The following is a 23,234-nucleotide window of genomic DNA, read 5'->3' as shown; positions in this document are numbered from 1 at the left end:
AAATTACAGTTATGAAATAGCAATGAAAATAATTTTATGGTTGGAGGTCACCACAACATGGTGGCCACGCCCACTTGGTGGCCACACCCACTTGGCAGCCACACCCACTTGGCCACGCCCCTGGCACCTGGGGTCACCACAACATGGGGAACTGTATTATGGGGTCACGGCATTAAAAAGGTTGAGAACCACTGACCTACCCTCTCTTAAACATAGACTATTGTTTTCTAGGGGAGATTCTTATTCATTTTCACAGTGTACTCCCAGTATTGATGTTCTGGACCTATGTTTATAGCTACTTGGAAGTAAATATGTTGTCTGGTTTATTTGCAAGCAAGGGTAGGGAGTGTGGTCATGAGAATATTAGCTAGTAGTTTGATATTTGGAGAAGAGTAGCCAATATTTCTGGGAGGTCACAGAGTCTTGATCTGGTTTTCTGTCTTCCAAATTCAAATACAACCATAAATGAATGTTGTGTTGTTTGTTATAGTCATCAGCATATTTCCTTCCATATTAGGTCATGAACCTTTGATACAAAAAATTATTCCCAAACTCTGATTAGCATAATGGAGGAAACAACATCCTTTTTGTGATACACCATGAAGTTACTACAGAAGAATTATTCCTATCCATGTATTATCTGCCAGGTTTATTGTTTGCCAAAATAGGATAAATCTGTATGTAAAATTTAACCCATTTACATAAATTTTTATTTTCCATATTTTGGAACTACATTCTTGTAAAGAATTGAGGGATTATGTAATGTATTGAGGTTGCAATACAGTGACTAATCCTGTATAAAAAAAAAACCTAACTAAATATAGTAAAACCTCTTGCTGAGTAAGCATAGATAAAGGCTTTGCAAATCTATTCTTCCATTCTCATCCACTGTGAGGGCTGTTCAGATTTCAGTAAGCCATGCTAATAGCAGATTATAAGAAGCTACCTTTTACCTAACACTATTTTTGCTCATTCTAGTACTAAATTAGGATTGGTCACAAAATGTTTACACTGGACTTGGCATTTTACCAACCTATGGAGTCCTTCCCAAGAGTGTGGGATAGGCAGGTGTTGCTTGATGGTGTTTCACATATCTGAAAATAGTAGGTTGGAGAAACCTGCCTTTTTGTCCAATGATAATTCACGTCTGTGCGAATTCCCTCATAACGAAATTGTATCAAACCAGGGAGATATTGATTTATGGCATTTGAAATGCAGTGTGCCATGTGACATGTTTGATTTCCAGCATCTTTGTAGCATTCATTCTGGAAGCTTTCTTTGTCGAGTATTCTATTGAGAAGAGTGAAGTTGAAACTGCCATTGAGAAGAAGATTCAAGAACTTGGTATAGGGGTACAAGAGTAAGTAAATAAAAATACTTTTTTATTGCCCAAAGAAGATGATTTTTATTGCCCAAAGCAGATGATTTATGAAGTGTTTTTGGTAGAATGTTTACTCTGGGCCCAACCATTTGTCCCATCTCGTTATCTAAAATGTTCTGTTATAATCTGTAGTAATTAAAACAACTTTTTTTAAATGTTATGAAACTAAGACTTTCCTATCTAGCATTCTATTCCCAGAATGGGCAACTAGTTTCCTAACAGAAGTTCACTAGCTACACATCAATACAATAGCAATATTATTCTGCACTAGTATTATAAGAGCAAGCCTGCTGCAAAATATAGGGCTACCAGATTTTGGCTGCAAAAATTACAACTGATCACTAGATGGCAAAAGAAGACACAACAGTCCTTGCTGTTTGCTGCCACTTAATGGTTTGTTTTTTTAATTGTAGCTACCAGGAACTGGTAGCCTTAGCAAAATGGCTAGTAGAGATTGTGGAGGCTATATCATGTTATGGAAACCTTTGAGATTCGGTAATCTCCTGTCTGCAATGTGACATGTAAGTGGCTTTGGGCAGAGCAACAGTCGCCCTGCAAGGCCAGGTATACTGCTTGAGTATTGCTGGATATAGTGCTTTCTATGAAATTATAGATGTCACTAGATCAGACATGTCAAACTCGTGACGTCATGTGACATTGCGCAACGTAACGGGCCGGTTTTGCCATTGCTGGCAATGGGGTGGGTGCAGCTTCAGTATGATGAAACCGGCCCGTTTGACACCCCTGCACTAGATAGTCATAAACCTTCCTTTTTAAAAACCAGCTTCAGGCAGTTTACCAGCTCAGCTGAGGCTTTACCTAGAAAAAGCAGTCCTCCAACAAATAAAACACGTGCTTTGGATTAGTCTAGATGAGTCAGTATTATCAATTCTATTTGGGGGCTTTTTTAGACTATGTGGGAACCTAAGTTAGTACAGAATAAGGCAGCAAAATTATTTCTAAGGTCTGCATATTTACTTCTTCTTAAATGGACCCTGGTTCACATATCATTCTAAAGCGTGGTACATTTGGCTATTGTTTTATGGAATAAACATCAACTGTTGTATTCATAACATGCTTGTAGTCATAAACTATGATGTATTTTTAAAATGACTAGATTTACGTAATATATTTAACCAAACCAAAGAAACAATATTATGGTTTAGCACTTTTTGTGAGGATAGCCCTGTTTTATGCTATTTGTGTTAGCTGCTAAACGATTCTTGGCATAAGATTTCAGTAGATGCTATGATGATGTCACATGCATGACATCACACAAATTATATCATTTGTCAGCATGACACACATAGCTTTCTCCCTCCTTAACTTGTTTGCCCCCTGCAGAGGTATCCATGATGCATGCATATGAAAGAACGTGAAATCAAAGAGACACTTTTAAAAAGGTCATTTTTAAAAATGTATGTGTGTATTAAATAGATGGGTTCTGTTTTTAGGGATGACCTTTTTGATGGTAGATTGATAGACAACCTTGAAACCACTGAAAATGATCTTGGAAGTGAAGAGGGAATGGCAGTGAAGAAGAAACCTAAGGGGTTGATGTTTAAAATTGCCTCCAGAAGTAAGTGCACTGTCAGAGAACTTGCGTTTATTGTGGTCATGGAGAAATAATAACTACTGTTAGGAGCAAATCATCATGCTGTGTATATTGTAACATATTATGGGCCTAAGGGGAAAAAACATAAATCTATTTCCTTAATTACATTGCTCCAGAAAATTTGGAAAATTCCTATAATTCTTAGTTCAGCCAAGAGTCTTGATTGTTGAAAACTCAGGGAATTTCTAGATGAGAGTAAGCTGGAAAAACCTATGTAAGTAATGTCAAATGTTCTGTGTATAGCTTCTCAATTTGCTGCTTTTCAAGATATAGGAAAAGATAGTGTTTTTGTTATGCTGACTTACAACTGTCTCTTCCTTGCTTTATGGTAAATTTCTTAGACTTAGATTTTAATACATTTTAATACAGCCATGAGCAACTTTTATTCTACCCATACTATCTTAAAAGAGCAATTTCACTTACATATAGATCAATGGGGTTTTTGTGGCTGCGGTCTTTTGCACTTTCTACACTCTTGCTCTTCCTTTTTTTTTTTACCCCTTTTTTATTTGATGTACTTTGTTAATACTAAGGATTCAAATTTTAAACTCTAGGTTTAGTGCAGGGGTAGGGAACCTTGGCTCTTTTATGACTTGTGGACTTCAATACCCAGAATTCCTGAACCAGCCATGCTGACTCAGGAATTCTGGGAGTTGAAGTCCACAAGTCATAAAAGAGCCAAGGTTCCCTACCCCTGGTTTAGTGTAAATGGGAATGTAAGTTGCAGGGTCCACCCTCTTCACAAAAGGAAGAGATCAGAAAGGCTGATCCAGCCAAAACCAAATGGTAGATATCCCCTATCCTCTCTGATACTGTGTGGTTATATTTAAGGCTTCTAGTGTTGGGTACAAAGAACAGTCGTGGTATTGACAGCATAGGCTATTCTAGTCTACAATGTAGCTTTGCACAATCAACCAAACAAAAATGCATTCCATGCTCATATCTGTGGGTCAAGTTAAGTGGGAATCAGTAGTTTGTGTTTTCATATACATCTGTACCTGCTGAGGTTCAGCTAATTGATTTGTTTTTGGCCCCAGGATACAGGACTGTGGATGCCTTACTCCAACGCATGTTTGAATCAGAGATAGCTCCAGAAGAAGAAGGACCTTCTCTTGATGAGATCTTAAATCTGTCCCCAGACGAGACGTATCCAGGGAACCCAGCTTTTGACCGGGCTGCATAACATGGAGAATGAGTGGAAATAACTGGAATCTTTTTGAAGCAAGTCTCCTATTTTAATTGTTCTCTAGCTCACTAGGTACCAGCTTTAAGCTATCACTGGTCCCTTCTGTTACTTGCAACTGAAAGATTATTGGTGCTGTATTCAAGTTCTTCCCTCCAATGAATCAAGTACTCAAAGCTTTAATATATACAGTATATAATAGATAAATGCAGTATTTCTTATAAATGGAAAGCATATTGGATATGCTCAAAATACTTTGAATTCTCCTACATGCTTAACATATTGCTTGGATACGTAATATTGAAAGTTATATTACTGAATGCAGCTCTGTTCACTACAATCCGGGGTGGCGGGGGGGGAGAGTTAGCCACATTATCAAGAAATATCAGGGAGACATCCAGTAATAAAGGCAGCGGATCCAATGCTACTTGCTATTATTCCTCATTCATCCACCTCCATCGAAAGTTGTGGTGGGCTAAACCTTTGTCTTTACTTACACTGTAGATCCTATCTCTTTTCTGAAAGCAGAGTGCATGGATGCACTTGACTGATGAAAGGGATCCATGCCTGGATTACTTTACCATGGTCAGTTTAAATATAATAGTATCCGAGTCCTAAATATCAAACACTCATTCACATAGTTAAGGGGCCGACACTGCCTCACTCGTCCTGCTCCTTCCATTGTCTAATGTATAGTGCTGTTTCTTACATTCCATCCATCCAGAGATGGAAATTAAGAAGAGGGAAGACACTTGATCAGATTTTTTAAAAAAACAGATCAGTCTTGAACTTTCCACAGTATCTGAATGTTACAGTGTAATTCCTGATTCAAATTGTGTACAGTATCAAAATTTAAATATATGAAAACATTAAATGTTAGATTGAAAAATAAGTATTTGTATGCTTGACTTTAAAAAAATCAGATTGGGATAGAAATTAAATGGAGATGCTTAAGATACACATGTTCAAATGAACTAAAATGAGTCATTTTTTTTTTCATAGAGTTGAAGTATAAGCCATTTTAAGAATAATTCAATTGAAAGTTGGGATATAATGATATCTATTGTCAGGAATGTTTTTGGCCTTCTGCATCATTAGTTAGGTTTCTGGGTATGGTACTTATTAGAAAGTAGTTTATCACATTGCTGTATGTGTTGTACTGTACTCTATAATCTGGGAGAGGGAGAGGTAATTAGCCATTTAATGGCTGGGAAAGAAATTCCAAAGAAATTCTTTATACAAGAAGCTCAAGACTGTGAGCTTGAGCTCAGCTCTGAGATCAGAATGGAACTAAATTTGCCGCTATTCAAAATTCAGATCTGGTGTTCTTCAAAAATGGCTTCAAGAAAAAGAATCCACCAGTGAGTCTGTATGAGAGAGATAGAGAAGGAACTGTTGGCTTAAACCCACTTCTCTCTTTTCGCCTAGATGGAACAGCTATTAAAATGTTGGAAAGAATTCTAGAAGCCATGCTCTGCATAGAATAAAGCTCATTTCCATTCTGGAAAATCCTTGTCAATTAGAGTGAAACAATTTTAATCTAAACGGTTACTGATCTGAGCAAATCAAGTCCTTCTTCCCCATCGCTAGTTTTGGGGTTTGCCCTCAACTGATGTATTCTATACCCCTCCATGTAGCAATGTAGTATCTGTCAGATGTTTTAGATCAGGGGTGTCAAACTGCCGGCCCGTGGGCCGGAAGTGTCACGCAGAAGCCACGCCCAACCCATTGCCGGCAATGGCAAAACAGTTCCGATACGTTGCGTGACGTCACGAGTTTGACACGTCTGTTTTAGATGAACTACTTTCACCTCAAGTCATTGTTTGGTTGCTGACAGAAGCTTTCCAAAGTACCCAGTGGATAATAGTTTGTTCCCCTGCTATAATTCTCAAAATCTTATTTTTTTCCCCTTCAGCTTAAAAGTATACAGGTATTTGTCACTTTAACTGCAGCTGGGACCATCAACTATCACTAAGCAACACATGTTTTAAACATCATGTGACCATGACCGTCTTATGTCAGTTTCAGCTGTGGTTAGATAAATCTTCCAGTCAATAAGCTCAAGGTCATATGACCGCAGCTTGCCAGCTTCATCGATTTTGCTTGTCAGAAGCCATGAAGGTTGCAAATGGCAATCATGTGACCACACGGACACAATCACAAGTTGAAGGGCCAGTTGTCAATCTCCTTTTTCAGCACCATCTTAAGTTCAAAAAGTTGCTGAATGAACAATCAGTAAGCGAGGACTACCTATATATTACTGAGCCTCTGGAAACATACAAGATACATGCATATTTTTGTTTGGGGGTTTGGGTGGCCTTAGTTTGCTGTCTGAGATAGCAATGGCAAAGGGACCAGTGGGAAACTTTTTACTTTTGGGGATAAGGAATTGTGATAAAAGGGTATGGTTGTAACTATAAGACAGTTTGGTTTCTGCTTTTATATATTTATATAAGAAACTGTCCAGAGACTACAATTCCCATCATGGTCTTATTGGAAACCTACTATAGTAGAAGAGCTTCAGATATAGGAAACTTGATCCATGGTCAGTACTTAATGGCTAAGTAATAGCTTTAATTACAATATAGTTATACTTTTAACTCAAGATATGGTGTCAATATTACACTTGTCTATTACACTTGATGCCTTCTGTTATTTACTATTATTCTATTCTTTTACCTGAAAAATTAAAATGAATGGATTGGCTGGACAATTTTCCTTTGAAAGTACATTTTATTGTTTATAAAGTACCCATAGGGAAAAAAATACAGGCGCATTCAGATATTTAGATGTGAGTTCCACAAATGCTGATTTCTTCATCCATCTCAATATTTGTTCTCAAGCTTCGGATCTCCATGTCAATTTTTTTTCTCAACACTCCACTCCCTTTTCCCATTTTTCTTCTGTCCAGTTCCAAAAAGAGGGTTCATCTCCAATGTTAACATTTTTTAGAAGTGTTAGCAAATGGAAGCTGTTTGTGAAATCAAATCATTAATAGTGCACTATTTAAACACCAGCAGTGCAGTGCCAACCTTTGTAAGTCAAACCAAAATTAAACTGCTGCTTGACGAAACAAGATGAAACTTCATGAAGACTTGATCAAACAATCTCAAAACCTTTTAGTTGTTTCAAAAGAGTCCAGCATTTACTTCCGTGATCGTTTGTTTTCAACAAGCAACACTGCAAGCCTGTTACGCAGAACTATTATTTTATTGGAATAAGTTTTTAAAAATAAGTCTCTCAGCGATGTCCGTAAAGCTCCCAAAGAAGGCAAGTGGTTGCAATCTTGTATGTTCAGCAAAGTGACAAAGAAATCAATCCAGACCTCTCCATTGGGAATCCTAAGGAAAAAGGGAAAAAAAGTAAAAACTAAATCAACCTTCTGCAGAGGTAGCCAGATGTTTCTCAGAACCAGCATCAAAAGTGGAAAGCTGTGTTAACTATTTTGGAAGATGGACTAGAGCTTTATCCAAAACAGGCTGTACAACAAATCTCAATTCAGATTTCCTACTGGTCAATACCAGCTCTGGGATTTTGGATCAACAATAAAACGTTTCAGTTTATCTTCAGATTTTTTTTTTCTAGGTTTCAGAAACGGATACATTCTATTCTTTCAGACTCCCATCCCTTTTTGTATTTTCAATGATATTCCACATTGAATGGCTATAGAATATGTTTTTTTTTAAAAAAATCACTATTTCTAACCTTGAGACCTTTACATAAAAAATAAATGTACCAATCAACATTTTTGCATTTATTCTATTAGCTGTCATAACGAGCTGTAATGCAACTAAAAATCCTAATAATGTTACTTTCTTTAAAGTATTTTTACAAGCATAACCAGGTTTTATTAAAAGTGTCTTAAAGTCACTCTGTAGAGCAGAGTTTTTAATGTAACAGAAATAATTATGTATCTGGGGGATATAATATTAGTGGTATCTAAGGAACATATTTATATTTTGCACTGGCTGTCTCCGTTTATTGGAGAATATCCTTAGAGCAAATTCATTCTTCATTTCAAAAATAAATTGCATACTCTTGCACAGGATTTGAAGAATACAAATAGAAATTGTCCACAAATCCTGTGTTTTCCAACTTTGGTTATGACAAAGGTTGATAGCATCTTCTGTAACATGCAAGGAAAAATTCTAAAGTAGAGAAAACTCTGGAAAGTTATTATTGAAATAAAGTAATTATAGACCAACCTCCTAAAGGTACCATCAGGTTTCCAGATTCCTTGCTCATTTTTTACTTTCATATATGTGCCAAATAACATGCAGTACACTGTTGCAGCAATTCCAAAATAATCAGTCTAAGAAATAAAAACATTATAAAAACATTTAGTTTCAGTTGTTTAAAAATATCTGCTTTTAATCCCATCCTCCCACGAGTAGAATCCGATTGCAAACAGTCTCCTTTCCCAGCTTTATTCTTGATGCTCTTCTGGAATAGATTAGATTGAGCCACGTTTCTGGACCAAATCAAGCAGGGAGCTTCAAGCCTGAAAGCATCTGAATGCAGAATCTTAGGTACATTGATAATTACACTAGTAACTTCTGTGTAACAGGTGTACTAAAGAAAAATTAGTAACCTCTGAATCAAAACTTACATCTCTGAATTAAATTTTCCTCCATGATCAACAAAGTCTGTAATTACTAGTAACGGGCTACATAGCATAATATGAAAATCATACATGTAATCCATACCTGATAATTCCATGGCTTGCCTGTAATCATTTCAATACACTGAAACCCAGATGTTTCACACTTTCCTGTGAAAGCGGTTCCTTCAGGAAATAGGGTCATGTCTATGCTTTGACCAAAGTCAATAATTGTCAGACCATGAGATGTACCATCAATATCACATGTGTCATTGTCCAAAAACCTTGTTTAAAAGCAATTAACAATGATTACTATTAAGCAATGCACCAAATCAGATTAACAGGAAAAGATCTCAAACGTTCACAAGTGAGATACTTGCCTTTCACCAAATATAAAGTTGTCAGGTTTAATGTCACCATGAATTATTCCACCCTTGTGAAGCTCTTCTACCATGTGCAGGATTTTTATGGTGAAGTAGATAACCAGAGCTTGGGGCATCACCTTCTCTGTTAGTTTTTTGTATATATTTATGGTGTTCTACAGAGGAGACGGGTGAGAAGCAGATGATCATGTGGACAAATGAATATGCCTGAAATCCTGTGTATAGTGGACATAGAAAGTCTATACACCCCAATTAAAATGCCAGTTTTTTGAGTTGTAAAAAAAAATCAGAACATCAGCTGCATGGTTATCAAATAGCAAATTCCACTTAGACCTTGGAGGAAAAAATGCACCTTGCTGGTTTACAAAATTATACCCTGCTAGAAAGATTTCATACATAAATTCAGCAAAACAATGCTTTCTAAATAGCTAAACTATTTTAATTTGGCCAAATATTTTCTGTTAAGGATAACTAATTCTACTTGCAAGTCATAACATATTCATCTAAAAGGTCAATATGGTTGCAATGCAGGTAAAAAGGGGGGTGGTCCTTCAATTGTGTGGTCATAGCTCCCTTCTTGACTTGTTTCTAACCCTTCCCGCCCCGCCCCCCCAAAAAAGATGTCTGTAACTACAACCCCACCTCATTTTCTAGTCTTTCAGGCTGTGATGACATTTGTACAAGAATATACATACAGATCAAAGCCACATTTACCAGTAAAGTTCCATAACTGTAAAGCTCCCCTATTAGAATACTTCCATTTTGAAAGAAGTGAGCACCATAGAATTGGATGCAAAGGTGATGCATACTTGGCTTCAGCCTTTCAATCAGCTGAGCTGCTATATAGAATTCCCAGGGGCTTGCAGGTTTCTGTACCTATAAAGACAATAAACAGTTCTGCTTTGCTTAAATGCATAGGAGCTAGGAGCCATATAGAAAGATTTTTAATGTTATTAGTTTAAACCAAAATCTTGACGTTTTCTATTGGCCATAACACTACCTGGAATTTGAAGGGCACTACAAAATATCAAGAGGATACACTGACTACCTCTCCCAAATTATGTTAGAACATGTTTTAAATCTTTTAATTGTTGATCCTGCCAGAAACACACCAACCTCCACACTGCATAAAAAGTAGTGTGTGTCAATGCCATAGTATGTTTCTAAGGTACATATAGAACATATCTGGCTTTATAGATTAGATACAATCTGCAGAGTCATACATATCCATCTTGTCCAGGCACCCATTTCTCCACTGCTAAATTCTAATCTGACATCAACTAAGCAATGGATATAAGAGATTATGGGGATCAGAGGTTTAAAAAAAACATTGTTTTTACTGGTAAAGCAGATGGATTAATTAATTTTAAACAAGATTCTGGAAGTTAGAGTCAAATATACCTTCAGTATTACTTTCTGATTATTCTTAGAATTGTCCATATCAAGGGCAGAGGCTTGATACACATGTGCAAAAGCTCCTTCTCCAAGTAAGCAATCAATGTGGAAGGATGTGGATGCTGAATGAGGACAAGGAAGAGATAAGCATGTAGAACAATCTTGGGATTATAGCCCAAATTACCCATTACCAACTAAATAGGGTTTGTCTCAAATCGATCTGCAATCACAGCTCTAAAATTTTCAGTGAAAAACAAGTGCTGAAGCACATCAGACAGAAATGCAGGAAGTGCAGAAGCAGGATCCACGCACTGGAGAAGGATGGGTCCTTCTTTTTCAAGATCACCACAACTAGTGTTGACAAGTATGTTGCCTCTAATTCTGGAAATTCAGCCAAATACACAGAGCTTATACTATGAGAACAGAATGAGTGGGTTATTAATAGTTATCCTTCCCACAAAGCAGCACAATAGAATTTAATTCCTATTATTTCTTTAAGCATGTCACTCGCCCTACAAACAACTGCACGTTCTGAGCTTGCATGTAATGGAAAATCATATAAAGATCATGCAATAAGGTTAGGCCCCTTCTTCTCACTTTTCCTCCCTCAAGTGGAAAAATGACTTGGAACATATTTCCATTTTAGCAGATTCTTCCCTTGGACTGATAGTTTAAGTAATTTCTAGTCAGTTTTTAAATGAGTCAGCTGAAACTCTGGACTACTTTTATAGTTTATCAATTCACTAGAGTAACCTGCTGTCTTTTCCCTTCTATAATTCCCAACCACTATAGTCAAGGTAGTATATTCCATTAAAAAAAGAAAAAGTATCATTTTCAATTACATAATTTCCTTCTTATATTTCACAATTTAAATTCTTTTGCTTTGGCAAGAATTTTTACCATTATTAAAACAAATTTTGTCTTAGAATCATGGATGAACACAACCAAAACAGTTGGCATGTTGACTTTATGACAATAAAAAACTTCCATAAAACTGTATTGCTTTAATGAACACAAATACAATGCAGAGTCCCAGTTTCCTTTTATACTGAAATATGCCCAATAAAACCATAAGTACAACTTTTTTAAAGTTTCAAAGCTCTGAAAAGAATAACACTAAACATGTAATGGGACCTACCTAATTTGACAACGGTTTTTGGTCTGACAAGTGGAAGATTCGTTGCCCACTGGGAAGTATTGGGATAAGCACTTATTGGTTTTGGCAGCCTGGACAGAAGCTGGAAGATTAAACTTTCATCCCAAGGATTCTCAATGACTTTGTAAGAGAATAAAAATAGTCAAGTTACAAACACTAATCGGGAAAGTACAAAAAAATCCTTAACGATAGGCATTATTAAAATCTAGAGAGCTAAACCAAAACAAGAAAAAACAGAAAAAGAGCACCACCCTTCAGATATCTGAGTTTCAATTCCCAAACAAATTCAGCAATGGCCATACTGATTGGGGAATTCTTTGGAGTTGTCCATACATCTGGAGAGAGACCAGACTGGAGACAACCAACATAAACTTCCAGAGCCAATGAAATTCCTATTCCTAGGTACTGGGATGCAAGAAGGCCCACTCCCTGCTAAGAAGCAAGAAATCATTATTTAAGTATTTTCTACCTTGATCTTTCCTCTCTAAAATATTTGAGATGACTTGCAAATACAATATAGAAAGTCCTCGGTTAACAACCATATTCAGCAACTGTTCTAAGTTACAGTGGCATTGAACAAGTGATTCTTAATGACCAGACATCAAAGTTCTGGCCATCCCAGCACCCCCATAGTCACATGATCGTGATCCAGGCGGCTGACTGCACTTAGAATGGTTACAGTGTCTCAAGTTACTTGATCACCATTTGCAACCTTTCCTACTGGCTTCCCACAAGCCAAGGCAATGGGGAAGCCAGCAGGGAAGGTTACATGTTGCTCTTGTAAATCACTCCCACTTCTGCCACTTTTTGTCCTTAGGAGCTTGGTTATGGAGTATGAGACCCCAATAATCACAAACTTTGTAGCATGTACCTGCCTGGTTGCATTTATGCAGTGCCACAATAGCCACCTGCATACCCTCCCACCATTAGCAACAACCACTTGCAGGTCCTCCTGCTCCTAGACGTTGTGCTTTATGACCACATTGTTTAGCGATGAAAAATCCAGTCCCACTTACTGTTCTTAACCAAGGATTACTTGTACAAAACAATAATCTAACAATTAAAAAAAACAAAATTTGGCTGATAAATTTAAAAACAAGTCAAACAGTACTATAATTACTAGTAGAAACAGAGACCTTCCATCACTCGGTGGTCATTAAGTGAGTCACATCCGATTTTGCCTTTTTGGTCATTAAGCAAATCACATGGCCATTAAGTGAATCCAGCTCCCCTCATTGACTGTTCTTGCCAGATGCCAGCTGGAAAAGTGGCAAATCACCATTATGTGACCCCGGGACGCTCAACTGTTGTAAATGCATGCCAAATGCCCCAATTTTGATCACATGACTTCAAGGATGCCATGACACTCATAAGTGCAAGGACTAGTCACAAGTCACTGTTTTCAGTATTGTTGCTAAATGAATGGTTGAAAGTCAAGGACTACCCGTAAAATATTCTCAGACACTATGTGGATTACCTCTTCATCCACTTTATCTAAGAAAAGCATTACAATTATTTATTCTCCCACATTACAGCAAATGTATTTCCTGATGCAACATTTTACCTTTAGCTTGCATCTCTTGGACTAAAGGCCCTGAAATAGTATTGAACGGTGTAGAGGAGGCAAGGTGAGCAGCTTGAACAAAATCTTCTGGGCTTTTCAGACTTGGAGCAAAAGTTTGGTTACATGGGTTAGCCCATACTGTATATTCACTGGTCAGGCCCTCTGCTGCCTGGCTTTCATCCTAAAGGGGAAAACCAAAATAATCATCACCAATTTTTTTCCTTTTCTTTAAACACTCAAGATGACTTATTTTATATTGTGTGTATGTATGTGTGTAGGTATGTATGTATGCAGCAAGACTACTATATGGTCAGAAGTGGAAAACTTTGATAGAGCAGAGGAATGAATGGTTGGTGGAGATGATGGAACTTGCAGAGATGGCTAAATTAATTTCTTTGCTTGAAGAAAAAACAATATCTGACTAGAAACCCCTTGTAGACTTTTTGCATTAGCTCTAAAAAATTATGATTTGCAGTTTTGATGATTAGGAAAAAAAACTGGATAATATAAGAGAGTGAGTTTTCTTTTGTAATCATAAAAGATAATTTTATAAGTGTGCTTATATTTGCTGCAAAAGAAATCAAAAGCATCTATTTCTTTTTCTTCTTTCTTTTTGAATTTTTGTCACCGGCTGGGGAATTCTAGAGTTGAAGTCAACTCATCTTAACATGGCTAAAGTTGAGAAACATTGGAATAAGAAATTGGAGCCTCAATTCTGTCAGAACAATGGAGTAAGATTTTCACCTTAATAGCAAAAACCTGGCTAAATCTCAGATTATGGCTTACATAATATAGGATAATATTGCTGTACATCAAAACATCTGAGAAACAACCACAGACCATTACAACCACATGGCATCACCGTAGCACACAAATCAACTAAAGCTCTTCAAACCATCCTAAGTAAACCAAAAAAGCCAGCAGCCCCTCCCCCCAAAAAAGCAGGAGTCATGTACAACATACAATGTTAGGATTGTAGCAACCACTGTGTAGGACAAATAAGCAGAAGACTAACAAAGCACAACCACGTACACCAATTAGCAGTCTCACAATACATGGAAACTGTAACCATCCTAAGTGCAAAAGCGCTGGAAAATTCCTGGAAGCCTGGCACTCAAACAAATCAGCCATCAATAGGCACATAGAAATAAACAACATCTACACACCATTCAAAAGACAATCAAAAAGTCAAAAAATAAACAAAAAACCAAGACACCTCCTTGCCAGCAATCAACAGCTAGATATGCAGAGATCAAATAGAGAGGAAACTACTCCTTTCAAGCACTGATGTTATCTAGTTGGGTAATGAAACATCTGCAAGAAAACAACCAAACTCCCAAGGACTCTATTTGATACAACATTTTGGACTTATTGAATTGTATTATTTATATAAAAAATGAATGAGATGCACCAGAGTGCTTCATTAAAATATATATAGGATATATGTAATATCCTAAAATGATCATGTCCTAGAAAGAAGTACTACTTATATTGACCTATTTGGAGTTTAATATTTACAAATGCACACCTTCTTTTGAACTATATACTTACTACACAGTAATTGGAGATTAGAATGACTCCCAACGCTGTTGGCTTTTCACAAAGCTTTAAAAACCTGGCTATGTATCTCAGCCTGGGATTCAGAATGTGTTAAGAACTCTGTTACTTGGCTTTACCAGTAGTTGATTACTCATCATAACAAAAGTTTGTACTTGTTTTGTGAAAGTTTTTATTGTTTTAATGCTTTTTAAATTGTTTTAGTTGTTTTATAATTTTAAAATTGTAAGCTGCCCAGAATCACTTGGTTGAGTTGGGTGGCTATAGAAATTGAACGAATGAATTATTGGACTTGGAAATGGATTCTCCATGTTTTTTTATTGCCACAGGATTAGTTCTTCAAATTGGAAAGATGAATTTATGAGCCTAATTAACCCATGACCAGACGATTACAATTTGGGCACTTGGCAACCAGTTCACATTTGCAACTGGTTGCATCACCCCTGTCATGTGACTGCTATCTGTGACAGTCTTTCCTGGTTCTGGCATTTTTTGCTAGTTTCCATTCAAGAGAATGGAATATAAATATGTGATTTGCTTAACAAATAGTAATAAATAGTAATAAATCAGGCCCAGTCACGAAGGTACCTCAACTGACGACTATCATGACATACAACCAATATATCAATTCCAATTACGGTTGTAAGTTGAAGGCTACCTGGATATGTGTTTGTGTGTTTATACGTGTATATGTATATACAAACACACACATATATAAATTTATGTTTTGCATTTTTTCCTTTTTGTTATTCTTTTCAATATTTTATTTTTCTAATTCTGATTTGTTTGATTAAATATATAAACCCAAAAAACTAAAATGCGATTTGCTTACTCTTGATTTAGAAACAGCCAGAGTGCCTGTGGGACGTTCACCAAATACTCTGATAGATGTTGACTTTGGGACTGACTGCACGACCCTAAAAATCACAGGAAGAACATTCAGAATCATTCTTCAAATGGAACATTTTAAATACAGTAGATTTAATTGTCCATGAGAGCAATTATTTTCCGGATATCAGATCTGCTATAACAGAATCTAATAAGATCAAGAATAGGTAATATGCGAGTCCTCAAGATGTTTTGGACTCATATACCAACACAAGCCAAAGGTAAGAGATTACAAGAGCTGCCCAAAAACACCTGGAGGGCTCCCCAGATTGCCCAAGTTGCCTAAAATTCCTGTGGAAATAACTGGTGATTACAGGGAAATTGTAATCAAAATTCTTGATTACAAGAATATTGTTTTCTTCACAATAACATGGTGAGTTGCCATTGCCTTCTTTCAAGATTTTCTTTTTTAGCTTCTCAGTCTAGTCTACATTCTCAGTTTCCTAAGTAGTTAGGTGGGATTTCCCATCCAATCACTGTTTGTCCTTCCATAGCTTTTTCAAGATCAGCCAAAATCAGCTAGCTGTAACAATACACACACTATAGGACAAGTACACATTAGCTTTTTCAAGAATCAAAAGATGACTTTTTCCATAGCTTGTGATGCAAGAACGTGAAGAAAAAGGGGACTGATAAAAATGATTAATGAGAAATGAAAATCTTCATTCAACAACACGGATACTAGATGTGCTAGTAACAGTTTTCATTGCAGAATTTACGAATAGGTTTACAGGGCAATCTGATACAAACTAATCTCAATTACAAAGAGTATTCTTTGTGGCAATTGCAGACTGACTTTTTTACAAGGCTATCTGACAATTTTCAACTTACTCCATATTTTCATCTTCAAAAATTGTAAAAGCAGTTAATGCAGCAGGAACACTAGGCTTAATGCTGACAGCCTCACCTGGATCTAAAAGGAGAACAGAAAAGGAAAGATGTGATAGGCTTACATTTTTCCTGCCCCTGGCTGAAGTGTTACACAGGCAGAATGTATATATCCTGTAACTGCTGGAGCTATTGCCTGCTGAACCCACTGAAGCTTCCAAAGAGTCTACAAGCTGTAAACCAAGCTGCAGTTGAAGTCACATAGGTAACTGAGAATCTCCTGATACAAGAATTATCCGAATTGGTACACAAGTTCTAATTGTGTAAAACTCCCTGACCTCAGCTGCTCCCTGTTATTCAAACAATAGCAGCGGATCCAAATGTTTGTTGTGATCTTTAAAGCCCTATATCAAGCATGTCCAACCCACAGCCTAAGGGTTGCATGGGTTCTAGACAGCTAGTAATATGACTCCACAAGATATAATAAAAAAATAAAGGAAGTTTATTATTCATATACATTAATTATATTATATATTTTATATGTGACCCAGGATAATTCCTCTTCACTCAGTGTAACCCAGGCAAGCAAAATGGTTGGATATCCATGCCCCGCATGATTCAGGGCCTGGTATATTCAAGACCACCTTCTATTAGTACTTGCATGCTCCCTAAGATCTGGAATGGAGGATGTCCACCAGAACTCTACTCCTAAGAACTGCTTCTATCAGGTACCCTGAAGGATGACCTTCCCTGTTGTTGTTTCCTGCTCTACAATAGCATTTCCCAGTGTTCAGGTTGTCCTTCTCATCCAATTAATTTTTTAAAAAAAACATTAAGATCAGGCCTTTAGAGTCTGATTAGAATTTATTTTTTCCTTTAGTGGGAAATACTGGGTTGTTTGTTGATTGTTGTCCTTGATCCTTTTGTCCAATTCTTGTTTTATTTTTCATTGCTTTTAATTTTGGTAGAGCATGAAGGAATGTTAGCTAATCCATTGCATATGAATGGAATGGCATATAAGCACAAGAAATCAGCAACTAAATAAATATCCTTCATGTCAAAATATAACCTAAACAGATATTCTGATTAAGTTAGATATATAACTTTCTCATCATAGGCATTTTTTTTATTTCTCTCTATATCCCAAAGGTTTGTCACTACAAGAAACTAAACAGACAAAACCATACTCTTGGTAATATTATGGTATCTGACTGCTACTTATTAAAAATCCTCAGCTGTACCTAAAATTAATCCTCACTTTTGCTAATATAAAGAATATGAGATGTATCTTTATTGGATCTGTTCTGTAGCTCACAAGAGAGCTCCTTAAACTGCTCAGAATAAATTTATACTTTAACAATAATGAGGCAGGGGGAAAAAAGAACTCCCATCTATTGTTTTAGGTCCCTCGCCTCAGCTTAAGCATCTTGAAATCACTTTGGCAGAGATTAATTCAGTTATGTCTGCCTAACAAATCTTATAATCCAAGACAAATTCCTAAGCATTTGCAGAACTTGGGGTTCCAACTTTATGTTGAGGTCTCTCCAGTGTCACATAGTAGCCATGCTGCCAGCATAATGGAAGCTATAGTCCCAACCCATCTGGAGATTCCCAAACTGAGGAAGACAAATGAGAAGATAAACCTATTTATCATTTGTAGGTAATGACATTTACCTTTGTTTCTGAAGAAAGCCTCAACATCTTCTTCCTCATTTTCTGAAAGTATAGTGGTATCTTTTAGAGAAGTCACTTGAAACATATCCATGATGAAACCTTGGTAAGTCAAAGAAAAATTCAAAGTAAAGGACAGGTAAAGTAAAAAAAAAATATCTAAGAACACTTAGGAAGGCAAAACTATTGGTGGTATTTTGACCTTTGGGTTTGAATTCATAAAATCCCAAGTCCACGCTTGCATTTTAATCCTAATAGTTCTCAGGAGGTTTACATACAGGCTGAGCTCATATGTTGCCCTAAACCATAATGTGATTGTGATCACATGATTCTGGGGTGCTTGGCAACCTGTTGTAAGTGTGAACAAGTTGCCAAACACCTGGAGTGCAATCACGTTGGGGTGTTGGTGCAATGTTTTGCAACAGTCCGAGCCCATTGTAATTCTGCACCATTGTTAAATAAATAGTTGTGAGTACTGCCAGTACTAAAATAAAGTGCAGTAAGAGATAAGAGAAATGAAGAGACAAATGACTACATATAAATCATTTAACTCCAGATTTTCCTGCATAATATAGATCAGTGGTGGCGAACCTATGCCACGTGTGCCAGAGACAGCACTCGGAGCCCTCTCTGTGGGCACGTGCTCTGTCGCCCTAGCCCCGTCTCCCCCCAGCCCCCGCCTCATCAGCAGCCCCCCTGGAGGAGAGTCGCCCCTGGGCGTGGCCTGCATGAAGCAGTGCAGCCAAGCACATGGCAGCTGGGCAGCAGGGACAAGACTCCGCCCTTGCGCCCCATTGCACGCAGATGATGCTACGGGGCACGAGTGGAGGACATGGCCACCCTGGCGGTGCTGCAGGGCCGCCTGGGTGATCTGTAGCGGGCCGTGGAGGTGGTGGGTGGCCAGGCGGGGTGGGGGCGGGAGTGGGGGTGGGCGGGGTAGGTTTTGGGCACTCGGTCTCTAAAAGGTTCGCCATCACTGATATAGATTATTATTGTGATTCAAGGAGTTAACATAAAATTGTAATTAATCGCTTCTACTCGACAGAACGTATTCTTGTCAGCCCCATTCTTTTCACTTTCAGGAAACAAAGTCTTCCTCTTTAGACATACCATTTCACTTTATAGTGACATTTCTATTTTAGGGAATTTTAACTGTCTTAATTGCAATCTACGGGGAAGTAATGTGCAAGGTAAAAATAGGTTGCCAGCTAAACCTATTTTTCCAGCTGAAAAATACAGACCATATTTTTCATGTGGTAAATATATGGTTATTTTTTTTATAAAAACTGGTTAATTAACCCACATTTTAATTAAAATTTGTCGTGGGTATTTAAATGTATTTATGGACTGTAGGTATGCTTTTTATTAGTTAAATAATCAGTTTCCTTATTAGTTCAATCAAGATATATTTTGAAAGTATATGTATATACATAGAGATTGGCATCTTTAGTAAATTTACTTAGTATGTTAGCATGGAACACTAACAAAGTACGCACAAAATTATCATTTCCAATCTACCCTTTTGTTTGCAAGTCAATACTGGCTAACAGATGTTAGTAAATACGGAGTAGGAGAACAAAATGCTTAGCTACATTTTCTGAGAAAGAAAGAAAGAAAGAAAGAAAGAAAGAAAGAAAGAAAGAAAGAAAGAAAGAAAGAAAGAAAGAAAGAAAGAAAGAAAGAAAGAAAGAAAGAAAGAAAGAAAGAAAGAAAGAGACAGAGAGAAAGAAAAAGAAAGAGACAGACAGAGACAGAAAGAAAGAGACAGAGAGAAAGAAAAAGAAAGAGACAGACACAGAAAGAAAGAAAGAAAGAAAGAAAGAAAGAAAGAAAGAAAGAAAGAAAGAAAGAAAGAAAGAAAGAAAGAAAGAAAGAAAGAAAGAAAGAAAGAAAGAAAGAAAGAAAGAAAGANTATATATTTTATATGTGACCCAGGATAATTCCTCTTCACTCAGTGTAACCCAGGCAAGCAAAATGGTTGGATATCCATGCCCCGCATGATTCAGGGCCTGGTATATTCAAGACCACCTTCTATTAGTACTTGCATGCTCCCTAAGATCTGGAATGGAGGATGTCCACCAGAACTCTACTCCTAAGAACTGCTTCTATCAAGTACCCTGAAGGATGACCTTCCCTGTTGTTGTTTCCTGCTCTACAATAGCATTTCCCAGTGTTCAGGTTGTCCTTCTCATCCAATTAATTTTTTAAAAAAAACATTAAGATCAGGCCTTTAGAGTCTGATTAGAATTTATTTTTTCCTTTAGTGGGAAATATTGGGTTGTTTGTTGATTGTTGTCCTTGATCCTTTTGTCCAATTCTTGTTTTATTTTTCATTGCTTTTAATTTTGGTAGAGCATGAAGGAATGTTAGCTAATCCATTGCATATGAATGGAATGGCATATAAGCACAAGAAATCAGCAACTAAATAAATATCCTTCATGTCAAAATATAACCTAAACAGGGTAATTTTTAGGGGGGTTTTAATTATATTTTAATTCGACAAATATTTAATATTCTTTTTAATTAATTTTAAATTTGTATTGTCTTGTATGTATTTTAAATAGATTGTCAGCCGCCCTGAGTCCTACGGGAGAAGGGCGGGATATAAATTCAAATATAAATAAAATAAATAAATAAATATTCTGATTAAGTTAGATATATAACTTTCTCATCATAGGCATTTTTTTTATTTCTCTCTATATCCCAAAGGTTTGTCATTACAAGAAACTAAACAGACAAAACCATACTCTTGGTAATATTATGGTATCTGACTGCTACTTATTAAAAATCCTCAGCTGTACCTAAAATTAATCCTCACTTTTGCTAATATAAAGAATATGAGATGTATCTTTATTGGATCTGTTCTGTAGCTCACAAGAGAGCTCCTTAAACTGCTCAGAATAAATTTATACTTTAACAATAATGAGGCAGGGGGGAAAAAGAACTCCCATCTATTGTTTTAGGTCCCTCGCCTCAGCTTAAGCATCTTGAAATCACTTTGGCAGAGATTAATTCAGTTATGTCTGCCTAACAAATCTTATAATCCAAGACAAATTCCTAAGCATTTGCAGAACTTGGGGTTCCAACTTTATGTTGAGGTCTCTCCAGTGTCACATAGTAGCCATGCTGCCAGCATAATGGAAGCTATAGTCCCAACCCATCTGGAGATTCCCAAACTGAGGAAGACAAATGAGAAGATAAATCTATTTATCATTTGTAGGTAATGACATTTACCTTTGTTTCTGAAGAAAGCCTCAACATCTTCTTCCTCATTTTCTGAAAGTATAGTGGTATCTTTTAGAGAAGTCACTTGAAACATATCCATGATGAAACCTTGGTAAGTCAAAGAAAAATTCAAAGTAAAGGACAGGTAAAGTAAAAAAAAATATCTAAGAACACTTAGGAAGGCAAAACTATTGGTGGTATTTTGACCTTTTGGTTTGAATTCATAAAATCCCAAGTCCATGCTTGCATTTTAATCCTAATAGTTCTCAGGAGGTTTACATGCAGGCTGAGCTCATATGTTGCCCTAAACCAGTGGTTCTCAACCTGTGGGTCGGGACCCCATTTGGGGTCGATCGACCATTTCACGGGGGTCGCCAAGCAAGGCTGTCTGCCATTTTTTTTGTCCGCCATTTTTTTCCCCTTTTCCGGCGGGTGCCTTACCTCCCTTGGGCTGGGCCAGCTGGTGGTCGGCCTGCTCCGTCTCTGCCGCTTGCCAGTTACGCCTCAGCCGGCGCAGGGGGCGGAACCATGCATGCGCGGTGCTCCTGGGCAGGGAAAGTCCTCAACTTACGACCGGTTGGGTAGTCCTCGACTTACGACCGGTTTAGTCCTCGACTTACGACCGGTTTAGTCCTCGACTTACGACCGGTTGGGGTTGCGGTATTAAAAAGGTTGAGAACCACTGCCCTAAACCATAATGTGATTGTGATCACATGATTCTGGAGTGCTTGGCAACCTGTTGTAAGTGTGAACAGGTTGCCAAACGCCTGGAGTGTAATCACATTGGGGTGTTGGTGCAATGTTTTGCAACAGTCCGAGCCCATTGTAATTCTGCACCATTGTTAAATAAATAGTTGTGAGTACTGCCAGTACTAAAATAAAGTGCAGTAAGAGATAAGAGAAATGAAGAGACAAATGACTACATATAAATCATTTAACTCCAGATTTTCCTGCATAATATAGATCAGTGGTGGCGAACCTATGGCACGTGTGCCAGAGGCGGCACTCGGAGCCCTCTCTGTGGGCACGTGCGCTGTCGCCCTAGCCCCCGTCTCCCCCCAGCCCCGCCTCATCAGCAGCCTCCCTGGAGGAGAGTCGCCCCTGGGCGTGGCCTTCATGAAGCAGCGCAGCCAAGCACATGGCAGCTGGGCAGCAGGGACAAGACTCCGCCCTTGCGCCCCATTGCACGCAGATGATGCTACGGGGCGCGAGTGGAGGACATGGCCACCCTGGCGGTGCTGCAGGGTCGCCTGGGTGATCTGTAGCAGGCCGTGGAGGTGGTGGGTGGCCAGGCGGGGTGGGGGTGGGAGCGGGGGTGGGCAGGGTAGGTTTTGGGCACTCGGTCTCTAAAAGGTTCGCCATCACTGATATAGATTATTATTGTGATTCAAGGAGTTAACATAAAATTGTAATTAATCGCTTCTACTCGACAGAACGTATTCTTGTCAGCCCCATTCTTTTCACTTTCAGGAAACAAAGTCTTCCTCTTTAGACATACCATTTCACTTTATAGTGATATTTCTATTTTAGGGAATTTTAACTGTCTTAATTGCAATCTACGGGGAAGTAATGTGCAAGGGTAGGTTGCCAGCTAAACCTATTTTTCCAGCTGAAAAATACAGACCATATTTTTCATGTGGTAAATATATGGTTATTTTTTTATAAAAACTGGTTAATTAACCCACATTTTAATTAAAATTTGTCGTGGTTATTTAAATGTATTTATGGACTGTAGGTATGCTTTTTATTAGTTGAATAATCAGTTTCCTTATTAGTTAGTTCAATCAA

General features: G+C 37.6%; 2 protein-coding genes across 2 annotated transcripts in view; one reads left to right on the top strand and one right to left on the bottom strand.

Annotated features, from left to right (window-relative positions):
• LOC107290420 (two pore calcium channel protein 1) overlaps positions 1-4,375 on the top strand; it is a 27,783-nt gene extending 23,408 nt beyond the window's left edge. Inside the window, exons 17-19 of the mRNA XM_015819298.1 lie at positions 1,247-1,360; positions 2,836-2,960; positions 4,034-4,375. Of these exons, the coding sequence (XP_015674784.1) occupies positions 1,247-1,360; positions 2,836-2,960; positions 4,034-4,179 (385 nt within the window). The 3' untranslated portion in view covers positions 4,180-4,375. The remainder of the gene's footprint in view (positions 1-1,246; positions 1,361-2,835; positions 2,961-4,033) is intronic.
• Positions 4,376-6,923: 2,548 nt separating this feature from the next.
• Positions 6,924-23,234, bottom strand: part of BUB1 (BUB1 mitotic checkpoint serine/threonine kinase) — a 37,450-nt gene continuing 21,139 nt past the window's right edge. The window contains exons 13-23 of the mRNA XM_029284745.1: positions 18,225-18,323; positions 16,554-16,635; positions 15,667-15,751; positions 13,278-13,458; positions 11,696-11,833; positions 10,564-10,679; positions 9,877-10,038; positions 9,160-9,317; positions 8,886-9,063; positions 8,385-8,491; positions 6,924-7,520 (exon numbers count right to left, since the gene is read on the bottom strand). Coding sequence (XP_029140578.1) covers positions 7,325-7,520; positions 8,385-8,491; positions 8,886-9,063; positions 9,160-9,317; positions 9,877-10,038; positions 10,564-10,679; positions 11,696-11,833; positions 13,278-13,458; positions 15,667-15,751; positions 16,554-16,635; positions 18,225-18,323 — 1,502 coding nt within the window. The 3' untranslated portion in view covers positions 6,924-7,324. The remainder of the gene's footprint in view (positions 7,521-8,384; positions 8,492-8,885; positions 9,064-9,159; positions 9,318-9,876; positions 10,039-10,563; positions 10,680-11,695; positions 11,834-13,277; positions 13,459-15,666; positions 15,752-16,553; positions 16,636-18,224; positions 18,324-23,234) is intronic.

This window comes from Protobothrops mucrosquamatus, unplaced genomic scaffold, assembly GCF_001527695.2.
Source record: "Protobothrops mucrosquamatus isolate PMUCROS unplaced genomic scaffold, P.Mucros_1.0 scaffold890, whole genome shotgun sequence".
Taxonomy (NCBI): domain Eukaryota; kingdom Metazoa; phylum Chordata; class Lepidosauria; order Squamata; family Viperidae; genus Protobothrops; species Protobothrops mucrosquamatus.
This window is presented reverse-complemented; position numbering and strand designations above follow the sequence as displayed.